The sequence below is a fragment of the Chlorocebus sabaeus genome, chromosome 24 (assembly GCF_047675955.1).
Source record: "Chlorocebus sabaeus isolate Y175 chromosome 24, mChlSab1.0.hap1, whole genome shotgun sequence".
Taxonomy (NCBI): Eukaryota; Metazoa; Chordata; class Mammalia; order Primates; family Cercopithecidae; genus Chlorocebus; species Chlorocebus sabaeus.
Window position 1 is genome coordinate 80,188,279 of NC_132927.1, and position 16,604 is coordinate 80,204,882.

Genomic DNA, 16,604 nt, shown 5'->3' on the forward strand with positions numbered 1-16,604 from the left:
GACACCTGTAATCCCAGCACTTTGGGAGGCTGAGGTGTGGCAAATCACTTGAGGTCAAGAGTTCGAGCCCAGCCTGGCCAACATGGTGAAACCCCATCTCTATCAAAAATACAAAACTTAGCTGGGTGTGGTGGCATGCACTGTAGTCCTAGCTACTTGGGAGGCTAAGGCAGGAGAATACCTTAAACCCCAGAGGTGGAGGTTGCAGTGAGCCAAGATTGCGCCACTGCACTCCAGCCTGGGCAACAGAGTGAGACTCTGTCTCAAAAAAAACAAAAGTGCCATGATGGTAAACAACACTAACAGAAGCCAAAGAAACATGAGATACCAACTTTCCCTCTAGCCACTTGCAAGTGCAGGGCTGGGTGTATGTGAATAATATTTATTCCTATTTTTCTTAAATTAACTTTTCTAGCAAAAATTAACAAATGAGGAAGAAAGCATTTATCCACCTTGTTCACTGTTCTCAGTTGGAGAGTCCTCGTGTCGAAGGAAAAATTTCACTTCTTCCCTCCGTGGACCCCATTTCTGAAGATGTTCGTACATCATATGATCGAAGGGTATGGGACGTTCTAGGAAAAAGACCACATCTTTTTGACTCCAGAATTAAAATGACTCCAACAAAAAGTAAATTTTTAAAAAAACTTAAATGAATGTATATATGCACACTTGCATGTCTATATGTTAGAATTCAAAGATATTACAAGCACTGAATTTCAACATTAATGAGTAAAAGCAATATGAATGGGAAATAATTTAGGCAACAGATAAACACAAAAAGTATCCATGAAAGCAATTTTGCAACATTAAATAGGGAACATTGAAACATGCCCTTTACAAAATTTATTTATCACAAAGCATTGTGTCTCCCATTTGTTTTTTTGTTCGTTTGTTTTGAGATGGGGTTTTGCTCTTGCTGCCAAGGCTGGAGTGCAGCGGCACCATCTTGGCTCACTGCAACCTCCGCCTCTGGGTTCAAGAGAGTCCTGCCTCAGCCTCCCAAGTAGCTGAAATTACAGGCACGCACCAACACGCCCAGCTAATTTTTTGTATTTAGTAGAGAGAGGGTTTCACCATGTTAGTTAGGCTGGTCTCAAACTCCCGACCCCAGGTGATCCACCCACCTTGGCCTCCTAAAGTGCTGGGATTAAAGGCGTGACCCACCGCACCCAGCCTATTTTTTTTTTGAGACAGTTTTGCTCTTATCACTTAGGCTGAAGTGCAATCTTGGCTCACTACAACCTCTGCCTCCAGGGTTTGAGAGATTCTCCTGCCTCAGCCTCCTGAGTAGCTAGGATTACAGGCGCCTGCCACCATGCCCAGCTAATTTTTGTCTTTTTAGGAGAGACGGGGTTTTACCATATTGGCCAGGCTGGTCTTGGCCTCCTGGCCTCAGGTGATCCACCCACCTTGGCCTCCTGAAGTGCTGGGATTACAGGTGTGAGCCACCATGCTCGGCCTCCCATTCTTGAAAGAAACATAAATTGACCAGGCCATGTTATTCCTTAAAATGTCAGGCATGGCAATCAGAGGTACGAAGGCTGGACAGGGCACTTCCTGGCGACTCAGGCAACATTATTGTGAATGTCTGTCAGTACCAAGTAAATAAAAATAAAATCCTATAGAACTAAATGTATTTTAAAAATCAAAGCTTACTCACAATCTCACACTTCTTTCTTTTTTTTGAGACAGGGTTTTTGCTCTGCCACCCAGGCTGGAGTGCAGTGGTACGATCTCAGTTCACGGCAGTCTCCACCTGCCAGGATCATGTGATCCTCCCACCTCAGCCTCCCAAGTAGCTGAAACTACAGGCACGTGCCACCATGCCTGGATAATTTTTGTATTTTTTGTAGGGATGGGGTTTTGCCATGTTGCCTGGGTTAGTCTCCAAATGCTGGGTTCAAGCGATCTGCCTGCCTCAGCCTCCTAAAGTGCTGGGATTACAGGTGTGAGCCACTGTGCCTGGCCAATATCTCACCAATTACTTGAGAAGAGCACTAACCCAGTTGTTGAATTTAAAAGAACCACTTTTATATTTATAATGCATTCCATTTTGCTTCTCTGTGAACTGTCTCAGATACTATGCCTATTTTTCAAAAATCTGGATTGTGGCTGGGCGGGGTGGCTCACGCCTATAATTCTAGCACTTTGGGAGGCCAAGGTGGGCAGATTGCCTGGGGTCAGGAGTTCGAGACCAGCCTGGCCAATCTGGTGAAACCCCATCTCTACTAAAAATACAAAAATTAGCCAGGCATGGTGGGAGGTGCCTGTAGTCCTAGCTACTCAGGAGGCTGAGGCAGAAGAATCGCTTGAACCCGAGGTGTAGGTTGCAGTGAGCCAAAATCGAGTCACTGCACTATAGCCTGGGCGACAGAGCAAGACTCCATCTCGGGGGTGTTGGGGCAGGGGGAATCTGGGTTCTTTCTTAGTGATTTAAAGGAGTTCTTTATACTCTGGATACTAATCTCATGTTGGTTACATATACTGAAAATAAACTTGCCTATTAATTTTGTTGGTATCATTTTTGTATAGAAGTTTAAAAAATTTAAATGTAAGCAGTTATCAATCTTTTCCAATTTTAGTTTGAGTTTTTGGTATGATAAATCCTATTCTACTCCAAGGTAAAAAAGATATTCTCTTATGTTCTTTCTACAAATTTTAAAGTACAGGTTTTCACTGTCTTTATGGAATTTATTTCTGCATTTGGCATAAAGATCTGATTTTATTTTTTCCTACTTGAATAATCAATGGTCCCAGTATCATTTATTGAATAGTCTATCCATTCTCCACCGCCAAGTAATTGTCACCTCTAATATGTAGCAGGATGTCGTATGTACATGGGATCTTTCTGAGCTGTCTCTTCTATTTCATCGGCTATCCACCTATCACTGTGACAATACCACAACCTTAATTACTTTCATTTTGTAGTAAGTCTTGCTACCTGGTAGATCAATTTCCCTCACATGGCTTAGTTTCAAAATTGTCTTAGTATTTCTCATCCCTTTTTGTCCAGATCTTTTTTAAAAAGGTAGAATTTTGACTGGAACCATATTAATTGATGTATAAATAAACATGGGGAGACCTAATATCTTTCCGATACCAAGTTTTCTGGGCCATGAACATGATTGTGTGCCTCCATTTTTTTCATGCATCTTGTATTCTTCAATGATGTCTTAAAACGTCTCACCATGGAGGTCTTGCTCATCTTAATTTATCCTCTGAACTTGATTTTCTGTTTTACATGTGCTCATTATCATTTAAACGTAATTGTTTTATTTTGGAATAATTTGAAATTTATAGAAGTTACCAAGATAGTACAAAGAGTTCCTGTATATCCTTCATCCACTTTCCCCTAACACCAACATCTTACACAGCTGTGGCATACTGTATACACTTCATCCTTGAACACAGGTCTGAACTGCAGAGGTCCATTCACATGTGAATTTTCTTCCACCTCTGCCACCTGAGACGGCAAGACTGACCCTTCCTCTTCCTCCTCCCTCAGCCTAATTCACATGAAGATGAGGGCCAGGTGTGGCAGCTCACACCTGTAATCCCAGCACTTTGGGAGGCCAAGGTGGGCAGATCACTTGAGGCCAGGAATTCCAGACCAGCCTGGCCAACATGGCAAAACCCCATCTCTACTAAAAATACAAAAAATTAGCTGGGCGTGATGGTGCACACCTGTAATCCCAGCTACTTGGGAGGCTGAGACAGGAGAATCACTTGAACCCGGGAGGCAGACGATACAGTGTGCTGAGATTGCGCCACTGCACTCCAGCCTGGGTGACAGAGCACAACTCTGTCTCAAAAAAAAAAAAAAAAAAAAAACCCAAACAACCATGAAGGATGAAGACCTTTATGATGATCCACTTACACTGAATGAATTGTAAATACATTTTCTTTTCCTTGTGATTTTCTTAACATTTTCTTTTCTCTAGCTTATTTTATTATAATAAAGTATATAACACATATGACATATAAAATGTATTAATTGGTGATTTATGTTATCAGTAAAGCTTCTGGTCAACAAAAGGCTACTAGCAGTTAAGTTCTGGAAGAATCAAAAGTTACACTTGTTTTTCAACTGCACAGTGGTTTGGTGTCCCCAGCCTCCATGCTGTTCAAGGTTCAACTGTACTTAATAAATAAACCCTGTTAATAGTGTTGCTCAGTTCTTCCCTATCTTATTTTGACTGTTTGATCTACTAATTTCTAATAGATACATGCCTACAGATCTCCCATTTTGACGGTGGATTTGCAAAATTCCTCCTAATTTTATAAATTTTGACTTTATATTTTTCAGTTTACGTTGTTAAATGTACATCTACTCATGACTGTTTAAGCTTCTTGATACATCACTCCTTTTGTTATGTCCATCTTTATCTTAACAGTTTAACTTTAAATTTTATTTTGCCTGATATTAATGTTGCCAGAAAAGCTTTTTCACCTTTCTCTTCATTTCAACATTTCTGATGATATTATGCTTGTATGTCTGTCTCTTGTAAGCAGCATACAGCTGGATTTTATTTTTTACCCAATCTGTACCTCTGTCTTAATAGGCAAATTTAATCTGTTACAGTTAACATGGTTATGGATATTTTTATATTTAGTTCTCCTGGTTTATTTCAGGTTTTCAGTCTCTTGTCCTTTCTTTTTCTTCCCCCTTTTCTGATTTCTCTTGGATTGATGGAGTTCTCTGTGTTCCCCTTTTCCCACTCTGTTCCACTTGAGGCACAGTTGTAAGCACTTTACAGGCACTATATTATTTAATATTCATTCTTACCAGGAGTAACTCCAGCACCAAGTAGTGAAGCCTGGCCTTGGCTTAACTCAGGTGGAGTCAACTCAGGTGGCTTAACTCAGGTAGAACACACCTTTAGCCCGGCTGCTCCACAGGAACCCAACTCCCAGCCCCGTGGCCTATGTCCAGTAGAGGCCAGCAGAACCACAGTTTTGGTCCTGTTCACTGTCTTGCACTTTTGCTCCACAGAAAGGCTACTCTTCATTGTCATCTATTTATTTTTTTAATGTGAGAATGTCTTTTTAGTTTTTATATATTTTCTCTGAAACTTAGTTTCTTATGAATTTGGAGCAGAAGGAGTGCTTCAAAGCACAAACCTTATGCACCATTTCGGTCAGTCTTAATTATTGACATTGGTTTGAATCTTGTACATTCATTGTCCTAATTTTTCAGTTTATTTTGGTTATTTAAACAAGAAAGATTCTCATGATTCCCCTCTATTTCACAGACCTGAACCCTCAAATGGTTATCAAGCTACGTTATTCCATTAAATTTTTTTTTTTTTTTTTTTTGAGACAGAGTTTTACTCTGTTGCCCAGGCTGGAGTGCAATGACACGATCTCAGCTCACTGCAACCTCCACCCTGGCTCAAGCGATCCTCCCACCTCAGCCTCCTGAGTAGCTGGGACCACAGGCATGCACCACCACGTCCACCTTTTTTTTTTTTTTTGAGACAGAGTTTTCACTCTTGTTGCCCAGGCTGGAGTGCAATGGCATGATCTCGGCTCACTGCAACCTCCACCTCCTGAGTTCAAGCGATTCTCCTGCCTCAGCCTCCCAAGTAGCTGGGATTACAGGCATGAGCCAACACACCTGGCTAATTTTTTGTATTTTTAGTAGAGACAGGGTTTCATCATGTTGGTCAGGTTGGTCTTGAACTCCTGACCTCAGGTGATCCGCCCACCTTGGCTTCCCAAAGTGCTGGGATTACAGGGATGAGTCACCGCGCCCGGCCTACACCAGTTAATTGTTTGAATTTTTTTGTAGAGATAGGGTTCACCATGTTGGCCAGGCTAGTCTTGAATTCCTGAACTCAAGTGATCCACCCTTCCTCGGCTGCCCAAAGAGATGGGATTACAAAACTAATCTTTTACATAATCAAGATGTTTATATCAGGCTGGGTGTGGTGGTTCATGCCTGTAATCCCAGCACTTTGGGAGGCTAAGGCAGATGGACCACCTGAGGTTAGGAGTTCAAGAACAGCCTGGACAACATGGTGAAACCCCATCTCTACTAAAAACACAAAAATTAGCCGGGTGTGGTGGCGCATGCCTGTGGTTCCAGCTACTCAGGAGGCTGAGGCAGAACTGCTTGAACCGAGGCAGAGGTTGCCGAGAGCTGAGATCGTGCTACTGCACTCCATGCACTCCAGTATGGGTGACAGAGTGAGACTCTGTCTTAAAAAAAAAAAACAAGTTAATATCAGCTCATGTGCTCTATCAAGAAGCATTGAAAAGCTGGCATATATTTAAAAAAAAAAAAAAAAAAAACCCTAAGGACTGGGAATGGTGGCTCACACCTGAATCCCAGCACTTCGGGAGGCAGGAGTATCACTTGAGCCTAGGAGTTCAAGACCAGTCTGGGAAACACAGTGAGACTTAATTGCTACATTTTTTTTGAGACACAGTCTCGCTGTGTTGCCCAGGCTGGAGTTAGTGGCGTGACCTCGGCTCACTGCAAGCTCCACCTCCCGGGTTTTACGCCATTCTCCTGCCTCAGCCTCCCAAATAGCTGGGACTACAGGCGTGCACCACCTATGCCCGCCTAATTTTATTTGTAGTAGAGACGTGGTTTCACTGTGTTAGCCAGGATGGCCTCGATCTCCTGACCTCATGATCCGCCCACCTCAGCCTCCCAAAGGGCTGGGATTATAGGCATGAGCCACCAAGTCTGGCCTTTTTTTTTTTTTTTTTAATTAGCAGGGTGTGGTGGCACACATCCGTAGTCCCAGCTACTAGAGAGGCTGAGGCAGGAGGATTGCTTGAGTCCAGGAGCTTGAGGCTGCAGTGAGCCATGATTGCTGAGGCAGAAGAATCACTGGAACCTGGGAGGCAGAGGTTGCAGTGAGCTGAGATAGCACCACTGTGCTCCAGCCTGGGTGACAGGGTGAGACTCTGTCATAGAAAAGGGAAAGGGAGGGGAGGGGAGGGGAAGGGAAGGAAAGAAAAGGAAAAACACTGCTGATCTGGTTAGGTTTTATGTCCCCATCCAAATCTCATCTTGAATTATAATCCCCATAATCCCCACATGTCAAGGGAGAGACCAGATGGAGGTCACTGTAATCACGCAGGTGGCTCCTCATGACAGTGAGTTCCCATGAAAACTGATGGTTTTAGAAGGGACTCTTCCCCTCACTTGACATTTCTCCTTACTGCCACCTTGTGAAGAAGGTGCCCTGCTTCCCCTTTGCCTTCTGCCATGATTGTAAGTTTCCTGAGGCCTCTCCAGCCATGCAGAACTGTGAGCAAATTAAACCTTTTTCCTTCATAAATTACCCTGTTTCTGGCAGTTCTTTATAGCAGTATGAAAATGGACTAACAACCCTATACATCATAACCTGGCCAAATTAACAGACTGTTACAGGCTGAAGTGTGTCCCCGTGAAACTGCAGTCCTGACCTCAAGTACCTCGAAATGTAACTATATTTGGGGACAGGATTTTTAAAAAATGAAGTCATCAAAGTGGCCCCTAATCCAATATGACTAGTGTCCTTACAAGAAGAGGTTTGTCCACAGACAGGCATGGAGGGAAGACACAGGCAAGAGAAGACAACCATCTACAAGTCAAGGAGTCTTCAGAATAAACCAAGCCTGCTGACACCTTCGTCTCAGACTTCTAGCCTCCATCACTGTGAGAAAATAAATTATTGTTGTTTAAGCCACCCAGTCTGTGGCACTTTGTTATGGCAACCTTAGCAAAATAATGCACAGATCCACAGTGAACTAGCTCTACTAGAAAGCACTGATAATTACTGTTGAAGGATTCTATCTACGACATACTGATCATACGAATGTCAGCAGTTACGGGTGCAGAAGTTTTTTTTTTTTTTCAGACGAAGTTTCACTCTTGTTGCCCAGGCTGGAGTGCAATGGTGTGATTTCGGCTCACTGCAACCTCCACCTCCCAGGTTCAAGCGATTCTCCTGCCTCAGCCTCCCAAGTAGCAGGGATTACAGGTGCCTACCGCCACGCCCAGCTAATTTTTTGTATTTTTAGTAGAGACGGGGTTTCACCATGTTGGCCAGGCTGGTCTCAAACCCCTGACCTCAGGTGATCCAACCGCCTCGGCCTCCCAAAGTGTTGGGATTACAGGAGTGAGCCACAGCACCCAGGTGCAATTAAGTTTTATGTGAGGGTTGTCTGAAACCTTAAAAAAAAAAAAAAAAAAAAAAAAAAACTCTGTAAGGGTTCCTCTAGGTAAAAGGATTGAGAAAGGCTGTTACAGTGCTTTCCCTCTCCCTTTGATGGCATCCACTGGAAGTTACCTTCTCTTCTTCCTAGACCCAGCTTTGTTGGCCATTTTACTTACTAATCTGTGTTCACTAAGTGCCTTCTACGAACACTAGGCTGGGCACTGGGGATATAATGGTGAACAACAGACAAGTTCCTGCCTTTAGGAATTTTAGTTCAACAGGATAGAGATGAAAACTACTACTATATTGTATTTTCTGTTTTGTTTTTTTTTTGAGACAGAGTCTCGCTCTGCCAGGCTGGAGTGCAGTGGCACACTCTCAGCTCATTGCAACCTCCACCTCCAGGGTTCAAGGGATTCTCCTGCCTCCCAAGAAGCTGGGACTACCAGCCATGTGCCACCATGCCTGGCTAATTTTTATATTTTTAGTAGAGATGGGGTTTTGCCATGCTGGCCAGGCTGGTCTCCAACTCCTGGCCTCAAGTAATCCACCCGCCTTGGCCTCCTAAAGTGCTGGGATTAGAGAGGCATGAGCCACTGTGCCCGGCCTATATCATGTTTTGATAAATACTACAACAGTATTAGAGCACAGGGACACTAATACCCTTTGAGATTCATGGAAGGGATGAGAGGCAAAGAATAAACAGATGTTAGCCAAGCTCCTATGGGTTGTTCTAGACAATGAAGGGACAGGTACAGAAGCCACGGTAAATGTACTGTGCTGTGACTCTGTGCTCCAGGGTGCTAGTCCTCATTCTCGAGGAGGTAAAACTAAGAGTTATGATTTGAGATGGGCCGGGAGACAAGGATGGCACCAACTGAGTGACTCATAAGAGGGAGATAAGCATTCTCAAAAGGCCATAGACCATTTAGGGCTATAATACTTATGTAAAAATTTTATTCCCTTACAATGGGAAGGCAGATGAGGAATTAGAAGTGATAACAAGTAACAGAGAACAAAAGTGCTAAGAGGCTAGAGAAGAAAAACAATGGAATTAATGATCAGGCTCTAACACTGCTCCCCTTAAAAACGTTAATTCTGGGCGCAGTGGCTCACGCCTGTAATCCCAGCACTTTGGGAGGCCGAGGCGGGCAGATCACGAGGTCAGGAGATTGCGACCATCCTGTCTAACATGGTGAAACCCCATCTCTACTAAAAATACAAATAGTTAGTGGGCGTGGTGGCGGGCGCCTGTAGTCCCAGCTACTCGGGAGGCTAAGGCAGGAGAATGGTGTGAACCCGTGAGGTGGAGGTTGCAGTTAGCCAAGATTGCGCTACTGCACTCCAGCCTGGACGACAGAGCGAGACTCCGTTTCAAAAAAAAAAAAAAAAAAACCACATTAATTACAATTACTTAACTGCCTGCTTCCTGTAGCTGTCATTAGGCTAATAATTGAGGACCTGTCCTTTTACTTCTAATTTATAATAGTCCAATGTTTATCAAAGTCAAGTTTTTCTCCATGTATCCTTAAAATTCTTTAATCTGAATTCTAAGTATAATATTAAAAGCACAAAACCTTGCAAAAAGAAAAATTGTAATTTATATATCTATAAGGGACTTGTATCTAGAATACATAAAGAACTTCTACAGTTCAGTACTACAAAGACAACCCATTTTTAAAATGGGCAATGGAGTGGGGTGTGGTGGTTCACACCTGTAATCCCAGCACTTTGGGAGGTCAAGGCAGTGGATCACTTGAGCCCAGAAGTTACCATCCTGGGCAACAATGGCAAAATCCTGTTTCTACAAAAATTAGTTGGGCATGGTGTTGCATGCCTGTAGTCCCAGCTACATGGGAGGCTGAGGTGGGAGCACTGCTTGAGCCCAGAAGATAGAGGTTGCAGCGAGCCAGGATTGTGCCACTGTACTCCAGCCTGGGCAATAAAGAAAGACATTGTCTTAAAAAAAGAAAAAAAAAAATAGGCAAAGGAACTGAATAGACATTTCTCCAAAGAAGATACATAAATGGCCAATATGCACATGAAAAGATTTTCACCATCATTAGTCATTAGGGAAATGCAAATGAAAATCACAGTAAGACATATCTTCACAACTACTAGGATGGCTAAAATCAAGCAGATAGTATCAAGTGTTGATGAGAATGTGGAGAAATTCTCCACATCATATACTGCTGTAGGGAATGTAAAATGAAACAATTGCATTAGAAAACAATCTGGTGATTGTTGAAAAGATTAAACACAGAATTACCATATGACCCAGAAATTCCTACGTTTATACCTAAGAGATATGAAAATATACGTCCACACAAAAACTTGTACATTGCCAGGCACGGTGGCTCATGCCTGTAATCCAAGCACTTTGGGAGGCCAGGGTGGGTGGACTGCCTGAGCTCAGGAGTTCAAGACCAGACTGGGCAACATGGCAAAATCCCAACTCTACTGAAAATACAAAAAGTTAGCCAGGCGTGGTGGTGCGCGCCTGTAGCCCCAGCTACTTGGGAGGCTGAGGCACAAGAATCGTTTGAACCCAGGAGGCGGAGGTTGCAGTGAACCAAAAGCATGCCACTGCACTCCAGCCCGGGGAATAGAGAAAGACTCCGTGTCAGAAAACAAAAAACAAAAACAATTTGTACATGAAAGTTCATAGAAGCGTTATTCATAACAGCCAAAAAAAAAAAAAAAAAGAGACAACCCAAACATCTATCACTCTGGCATGGGAGATAAGAGTGAGAACCTGTCTCAAAAAAAAAAAAAGTATATAAAAAAGCATTTTGTAAAAGTCAGTCCCGTGCAATATAATTACATTTATTTTAATTACTCAATTTTTTATTACCACAGATAACTAAGAACTAGAAGCAATATTTTCCATTTGATAAATACTAAATTATATGTACTTAGTTACTTTTTTAGGTACTTGGTACCTTTTATCCCTTAGTACCTTTTTTCCCCCAGGTTTATCAGAAAAAAAGCAAATCCATCACAAGCTAGCTAAAAGATGGTGATCTGATTTTATTCATGTAACAACCTTCACAGGACCTAATACATACCATTTCCCCTCCATACTTCAGCTAAATGGCAGCTGCCTTCTCCAGGTTCCTTGCAAAATTCTACAACATCTCGACAGGTTGTTTCTGGTGTTATAGGAACTTCTGTTAAAATCTGTTCATTGTTGCTCAAGAAAACGGTTAATATCATCTGTAAGAGAAAATATTAAAGCTACAACTTAAGATTCCTTATCACAAAGAGATTAATCTATAAATTTAAAGTGATCCCTCTACCCACCCCCTGCCCCCAAAATGCCAACAGGATTCTTTTCTGGAAATAATAAAAGATAAGCTGATTCTAAAGTTCACCTACAAGATGAAAAAGACAAGTCAGGAAAATTCCAAACGAGGAGAGTAATAGAAAAGAAAGAGCACTACCAGATCATTATAAAGCCTCAAAACAACAAGGCACCAGTACATATATAGATCAATGGGGCAAAGTCATATCCCAGAAATAGACCCAATTACCCATGAAAAAAATGGCAAATGAGGAGGGAGGTATCTCAAAAATCAAGGAGGGAAAACAACTATACAATGAGTGATGTTTGAGCAAAACATATCCATCTGGAAAAAAAATGGTTTCATACCATATATCGTACACCAGCATAATTTCCTAATAGATCAAATATTTAGATACAAACCCTAAAACCATAAAAAGTCCAGAATAAAACCTGGGTAAATTCCCTTTTATAGCCTTGGAGTATAGATGTTGTTTCTAACTATGACTCAAAAACCAGACACTATTTTTAAAAAGATTGATATTCAAGTATATTAAATATAAGAATCTCTTATAAACCAAAAAAACAAGGCAGGTGAAAATATTTGCAACTCATATTACAAATAAATAGCTAATCCCCTCAATACATAAAGCGCTCCTAAAAAAATGATAATAAAAAGACCAAAAATCCAATTCCTTAAAAGAAATTGGCCAGGGAAGTGTATTAATATATCACAGTAAAAGAAAAATAAACGACCCTTAAACAGAAAAAATACATTATAGTGTATTCGAAAAAATAAAAACCGCCTGGCCTCATTTCATTTTTTTGAGACAGGGTCTCACTCCGTCATCCAGGCTGGAGTGCAGTGGCGTGATCTTGGCTGACTGCAACTTCTGCCTCCCAGACTCCAGAGATCCTCCTGCCTCGGCCTCCCAAGTAAGCTGGGACTCCAGGCATGTGCCACCATGTCCAGCTAATTTTTGTATTTTCTGTAGAGACAGGGTATTGCCATGCTGCCCACGCTGGTCTCAAACTCCTGAGTTCAAGCAACCCTCCTGCCTTGGCCTCCCAAAGTGCTGGGATTACAGATGTGAGCCACTACACCTGGTGTTTTAATTGTTTTTTTGTTTTTCTTGAGACAGAGTCCCACTCTGTCGCCCAGGCTAGAGCGCAATGTCACGATCTTGGCTCACTGCAACCTCTGCCTCCTGGTTCAAGCAATTTTCCTGCCTCAGCCTTCTGTGAGCAGCTGTGATTACAGGCGCATACACCACCATGCCCAGTTGATTTTATTTTGTATTTTTAGTAGAGACAGGTTTTTGCCATATTGACCAGGCTGATCTCGAACTCCTGACCTCAAGTAATCCGCCTGCCTTGGCCTCCCAAAGTGCTGGATTACAGGCGTGAGCCACTGTGCCTGGCCTTTTTTTTTTTTTTTTTTTTTTTTAATTTCAAAAAAAATACTAACACTTTGATCTAGCATCTTAAGACATCATACTGGAAGGAAAATGTTTTCTCTTTTTTCTTTTCCTCAGTGGAACAATGAAAGAGATACTTTAAAAACAATACACCTAGCTGGGCGCGGTAGCTCACACCTGTAATCCCAGGACTTTGGGAGGCCAAGGCGGGCAGATCACGAGGTCAGGAGATCAACACTATCCTGGCTAACACGGTGAAACCCCGTCTCTACTAAACAAAATACAAAAAAAAAAAAAGAAAATCAGCTGGGCGTGGTGGCGGGCACCTGTAGTCCCAGCTACTCAGGTGGCTGAGGCAGGAGAATGGCATGAACCCGGGAGGCGGAGCTCGCAGTGAGCCTATTTCGCACCACCACACTCCAGCCTGGGCGACAGAGCAAGACTCCGTCTCAAAAAAAACACAACAATACACCTAAAGTAAAAATTAGGCCGGGCATCGTGGCTCTCATCTGTAATCCCAGCACTTTGCGAGGCCAAGGTGGGTGGATCACCTGAGATCAGGAGTTCAAGACCAGCCTGGCCAACATGGTGAAAGCCCAACTCTGATAAAAAAAGAAATACAAAAATTAGCCAGCTGCAGGCCAGGTGCGGTGGCTCACGCCTGTAATCCCAGCACTCTGGGAGGCCGAGGTGGATGGATCACCTGAGGTCGTGAGTTCGAGACCAGCCTGACCAACATGGAGAAAATACAAATAAAATTAGCCAGGCATTGTGGTGCATGCCTATAATCCCAGCTACTCGGGAGGCTGAGGCAGGGGACACGCTTGAACCCAGGAGGCGGAGGTTGCAGTGAGCCAAGACTGTGCCACCACACTCCAGCCTGGGTGACAGAGCGAGACTCCATCTCAAAAAAAAAAAAAAAAAAAATTAGCCAGGCACAGCAGAACAACTACTCAGGAGGCTGGGGCAGGAGGACCACTGAAACCTGGGAGGCATGGGGTTGCAGTGAGCCAAAATCGCACCACTGCACTCCAGCCTGGGTGACAGAGCAAGACTCCATCTCAAAAAAATATAATAAATAAAAATAAATGAATAAAGTAAAATTTAAACCAAAGATTTTTAAAAATCATTTCTGTCTAATCTTCGATAAAAGGTCAGAAACAGGCCAGGAATGGTAGCTCACGACAGTGGTCTCAGACGAAGGCTGAGGTGGGAGGATCACTTGATCCCAGGAATTTGAAGGTGCAGTGCAGCTTACAATCGCGCCTCTGCACTCTAGCCTGGGCAACAGAGCCAGACCTTAAAATCTCTGAATTCGACTAAGTATATAATTTCAGTTTGTTGTTAAGATTTTTTTTTCATCCAGGCGCAGTGGCCCACGCCTGTAATCCCAGCACTCTGGGAGGCCAAGGTGGGCGGACCATGTGAGATCAGGAATTTGAGACCAGCCTGGCCAACATGGCAAAATACTGTCTCTACTAAAAATACAAAAAATTAGCCAGGCGTGGTGGCCCGCGCCTCTAGTCCCAGCTACTCAGGAGGCTGAGGTATGAGAATCACTTGAACTCCAGGGGGGCGGAGGTTGCAATGAGCCAAGATCGCACCATTGCACTCCAGCCTGGGCAACACAGCAAGACTCTGTCTCAAAAAAAAAAAAAAAATTTTTTTTTCTTACAAGTGCCCTAAATTCCTACATTCTGAAATTAAGCATCTTTACAAGTATGATCAGATTTTATGTAACCAAAATTGATAACAGTTTTAAACTGGTTTCCTTGCCACCAATCTCCCCCGACTCTAACTCCTCACCCACTACCATTTCATTTTATTTCTTTTTTTTTTCTTTTTTTTGAGACGGAGTTTCACTCTTGCTGCCTAGGCTGGAATGCAATGGCATGATCTCGTCTCACCACAACTTCCACCTCCCAGGTTCAAGCGATTCTCCTGCCTCAGCCTTCTGAGTAGCTGGGACTATAAGCACTGGGATTACAGGCAGGCAAGCTAATTTGGTATTTTTAGTAGAGACGGTGTTTCTCCATGTTGATCAGGCTGGTCTTGAACTCCCGACCTCAGGTGATCTGCCCAACTCAGCCTCCCAAAATGCTGGGATTACAGGCATGAGCCACCATGCCTGGCCTACCATTTCATTTTCTAAAAGTCAAATAAAGTTATTCCCTTGCTTGAAATATTTAAGAGCTCCCCACTGCCCAACACCAGCCCTTCCCAAAACACCTTCTCCGGTATATAAGCAGGCCACAGGTTTCTTAACTGAGCACTCCTTAAGAATCTAATGTAATGATCATGTATATTTCTTTCTTCCCTCCAGGGAATCTCATGAGGCTTGGATTCCTATAAAATATACTCTGAGAAAACAAGATGAACTACATGCTCCTAGCCTTCTAGCTTCTAAGTCTCTCCAAGCACTAAACCTCCCTCCATCAGCATCAATGGAGTTCTCTCTGGCAGCCATGTCTCTGCCCAAGTACCCTTCCTGTTTGCCTATAAATTCCTATTCACAATTCAAAACTCAGCTCCTAACTACCATCTTTGCAAAACATCCCTTACGACCTCCGCTCACCAGGGAGGCCACATGCTCCTTCCTTTGCAATCCAGTGGCTCTTCAGCCAGATATCTATTGCATCACCTCAATGACTCCCTCCCCTCATAGACTCTGCACTCTTCCAAGCACTTCACTTTTGAGTCTTGAGGGCCTGATGCCTGGGAGGCACACTAAAATCTGGTCAACTCCATGAATGACACACAAAATACAGAACACCCACCATGCCCTAAGTTGAGAAAATATATATACACACACAATCGAAGATACATCCAGTCTGTTCAATAAACAAGCATCATCCCTCTTCCCTGAACACATTTCTATTTTACAATAAATTTTTAAAAAATTAAGTAACAGTTACCTCTGCCCACTAACCCGTAAGAATTTATAAAAACTAGGGGTCTGTATACTGAAATAAGTAGCCTGGAATCTATAGAATTTGGAATAAAATAGGTAATTACTGGATCCAGCTCAAACAAGGCCAAGACGAATGCTTTAACAGTTTCATCAGAAACAATGGAATGTAGTTTATTCTTACTTATACACATTTATTACACAGTTGTAATGGTAAATATTTTCCAGTGTGACTTCATAATCTATGCTCTTAAAGATCTAATAATATATTTTCCCAAATCATGCTTTATAAATTGAAGTTTCAAATGAGTAAAAAAGATTTTTTTACTACCTTCCCTTAAGTGCTATTCCTACAGTTCACTAGCAACAAGCAGAATGCCCTGTTTCACTCAGTATTTCGGAATCGGTTTTTCTTCCTCGTCCCTTACCCTTCTACCCACTAAGGCATCCCACGGTTTGCTCTCAATGCTCTGAGCTAGCAAAACATTCGCACAATCCTTACCTCTAGAAGGCAGAAGCTCATGAGTACGGCACGCGTAAAGCAGTAGCCTTCGGCACTCACAGAGGCACAGCTTGTGCTTACTTGCTCTGAAAAGTAGACTTCTTTATGAATGCATTGTCAGAATGAAGGATGGTGTGGCAGTATTTTGGGGAACTTTCTGAATTACCAAGACTCTTCAGCTCATGAGTAAGTTCAATCTCACGAGCGAGGGGGAGAGGCATGATGGCAGGTTGTAAATCTGAACATTTATTTTTAAAAGCGAAGAACACCCAAATAACTTATCCAAAAGTCACTAAACATTATTTCAATTTCTTACATTCCATTTTATCACTCGCAG

General features: G+C 42.7%; 1 protein-coding gene and 1 non-coding gene across 3 annotated transcripts in view; both read right to left on the reverse strand.

Moving 5' to 3' along the window:
* PPP1R13B (protein phosphatase 1 regulatory subunit 13B) overlaps positions 1 to 16,604 on the reverse strand; it is a 122,342-nt gene that overhangs the window by 52,474 nt on the left and 53,264 nt on the right. For both annotated transcript variants that reach the window (XM_007987958.3, XM_007987959.3), the window contains exons 2-3: positions 11,225 to 11,372; positions 453 to 572 (exon numbers count right to left, since the gene is read on the reverse strand). In XM_007987958.3, the coding sequence (XP_007986149.3) occupies positions 453 to 572; positions 11,225 to 11,372 (268 nt within the window). The remainder of the gene's footprint in view (positions 1 to 452; positions 573 to 11,224; positions 11,373 to 16,604) is intronic.
* LOC119619171 (small nucleolar RNA SNORD51) lies at positions 11,127 to 11,205 on the reverse strand. The gene has a single exon (XR_005235604.1). It is a non-coding gene; the product is annotated as a small nucleolar RNA SNORD51 (small nucleolar RNA).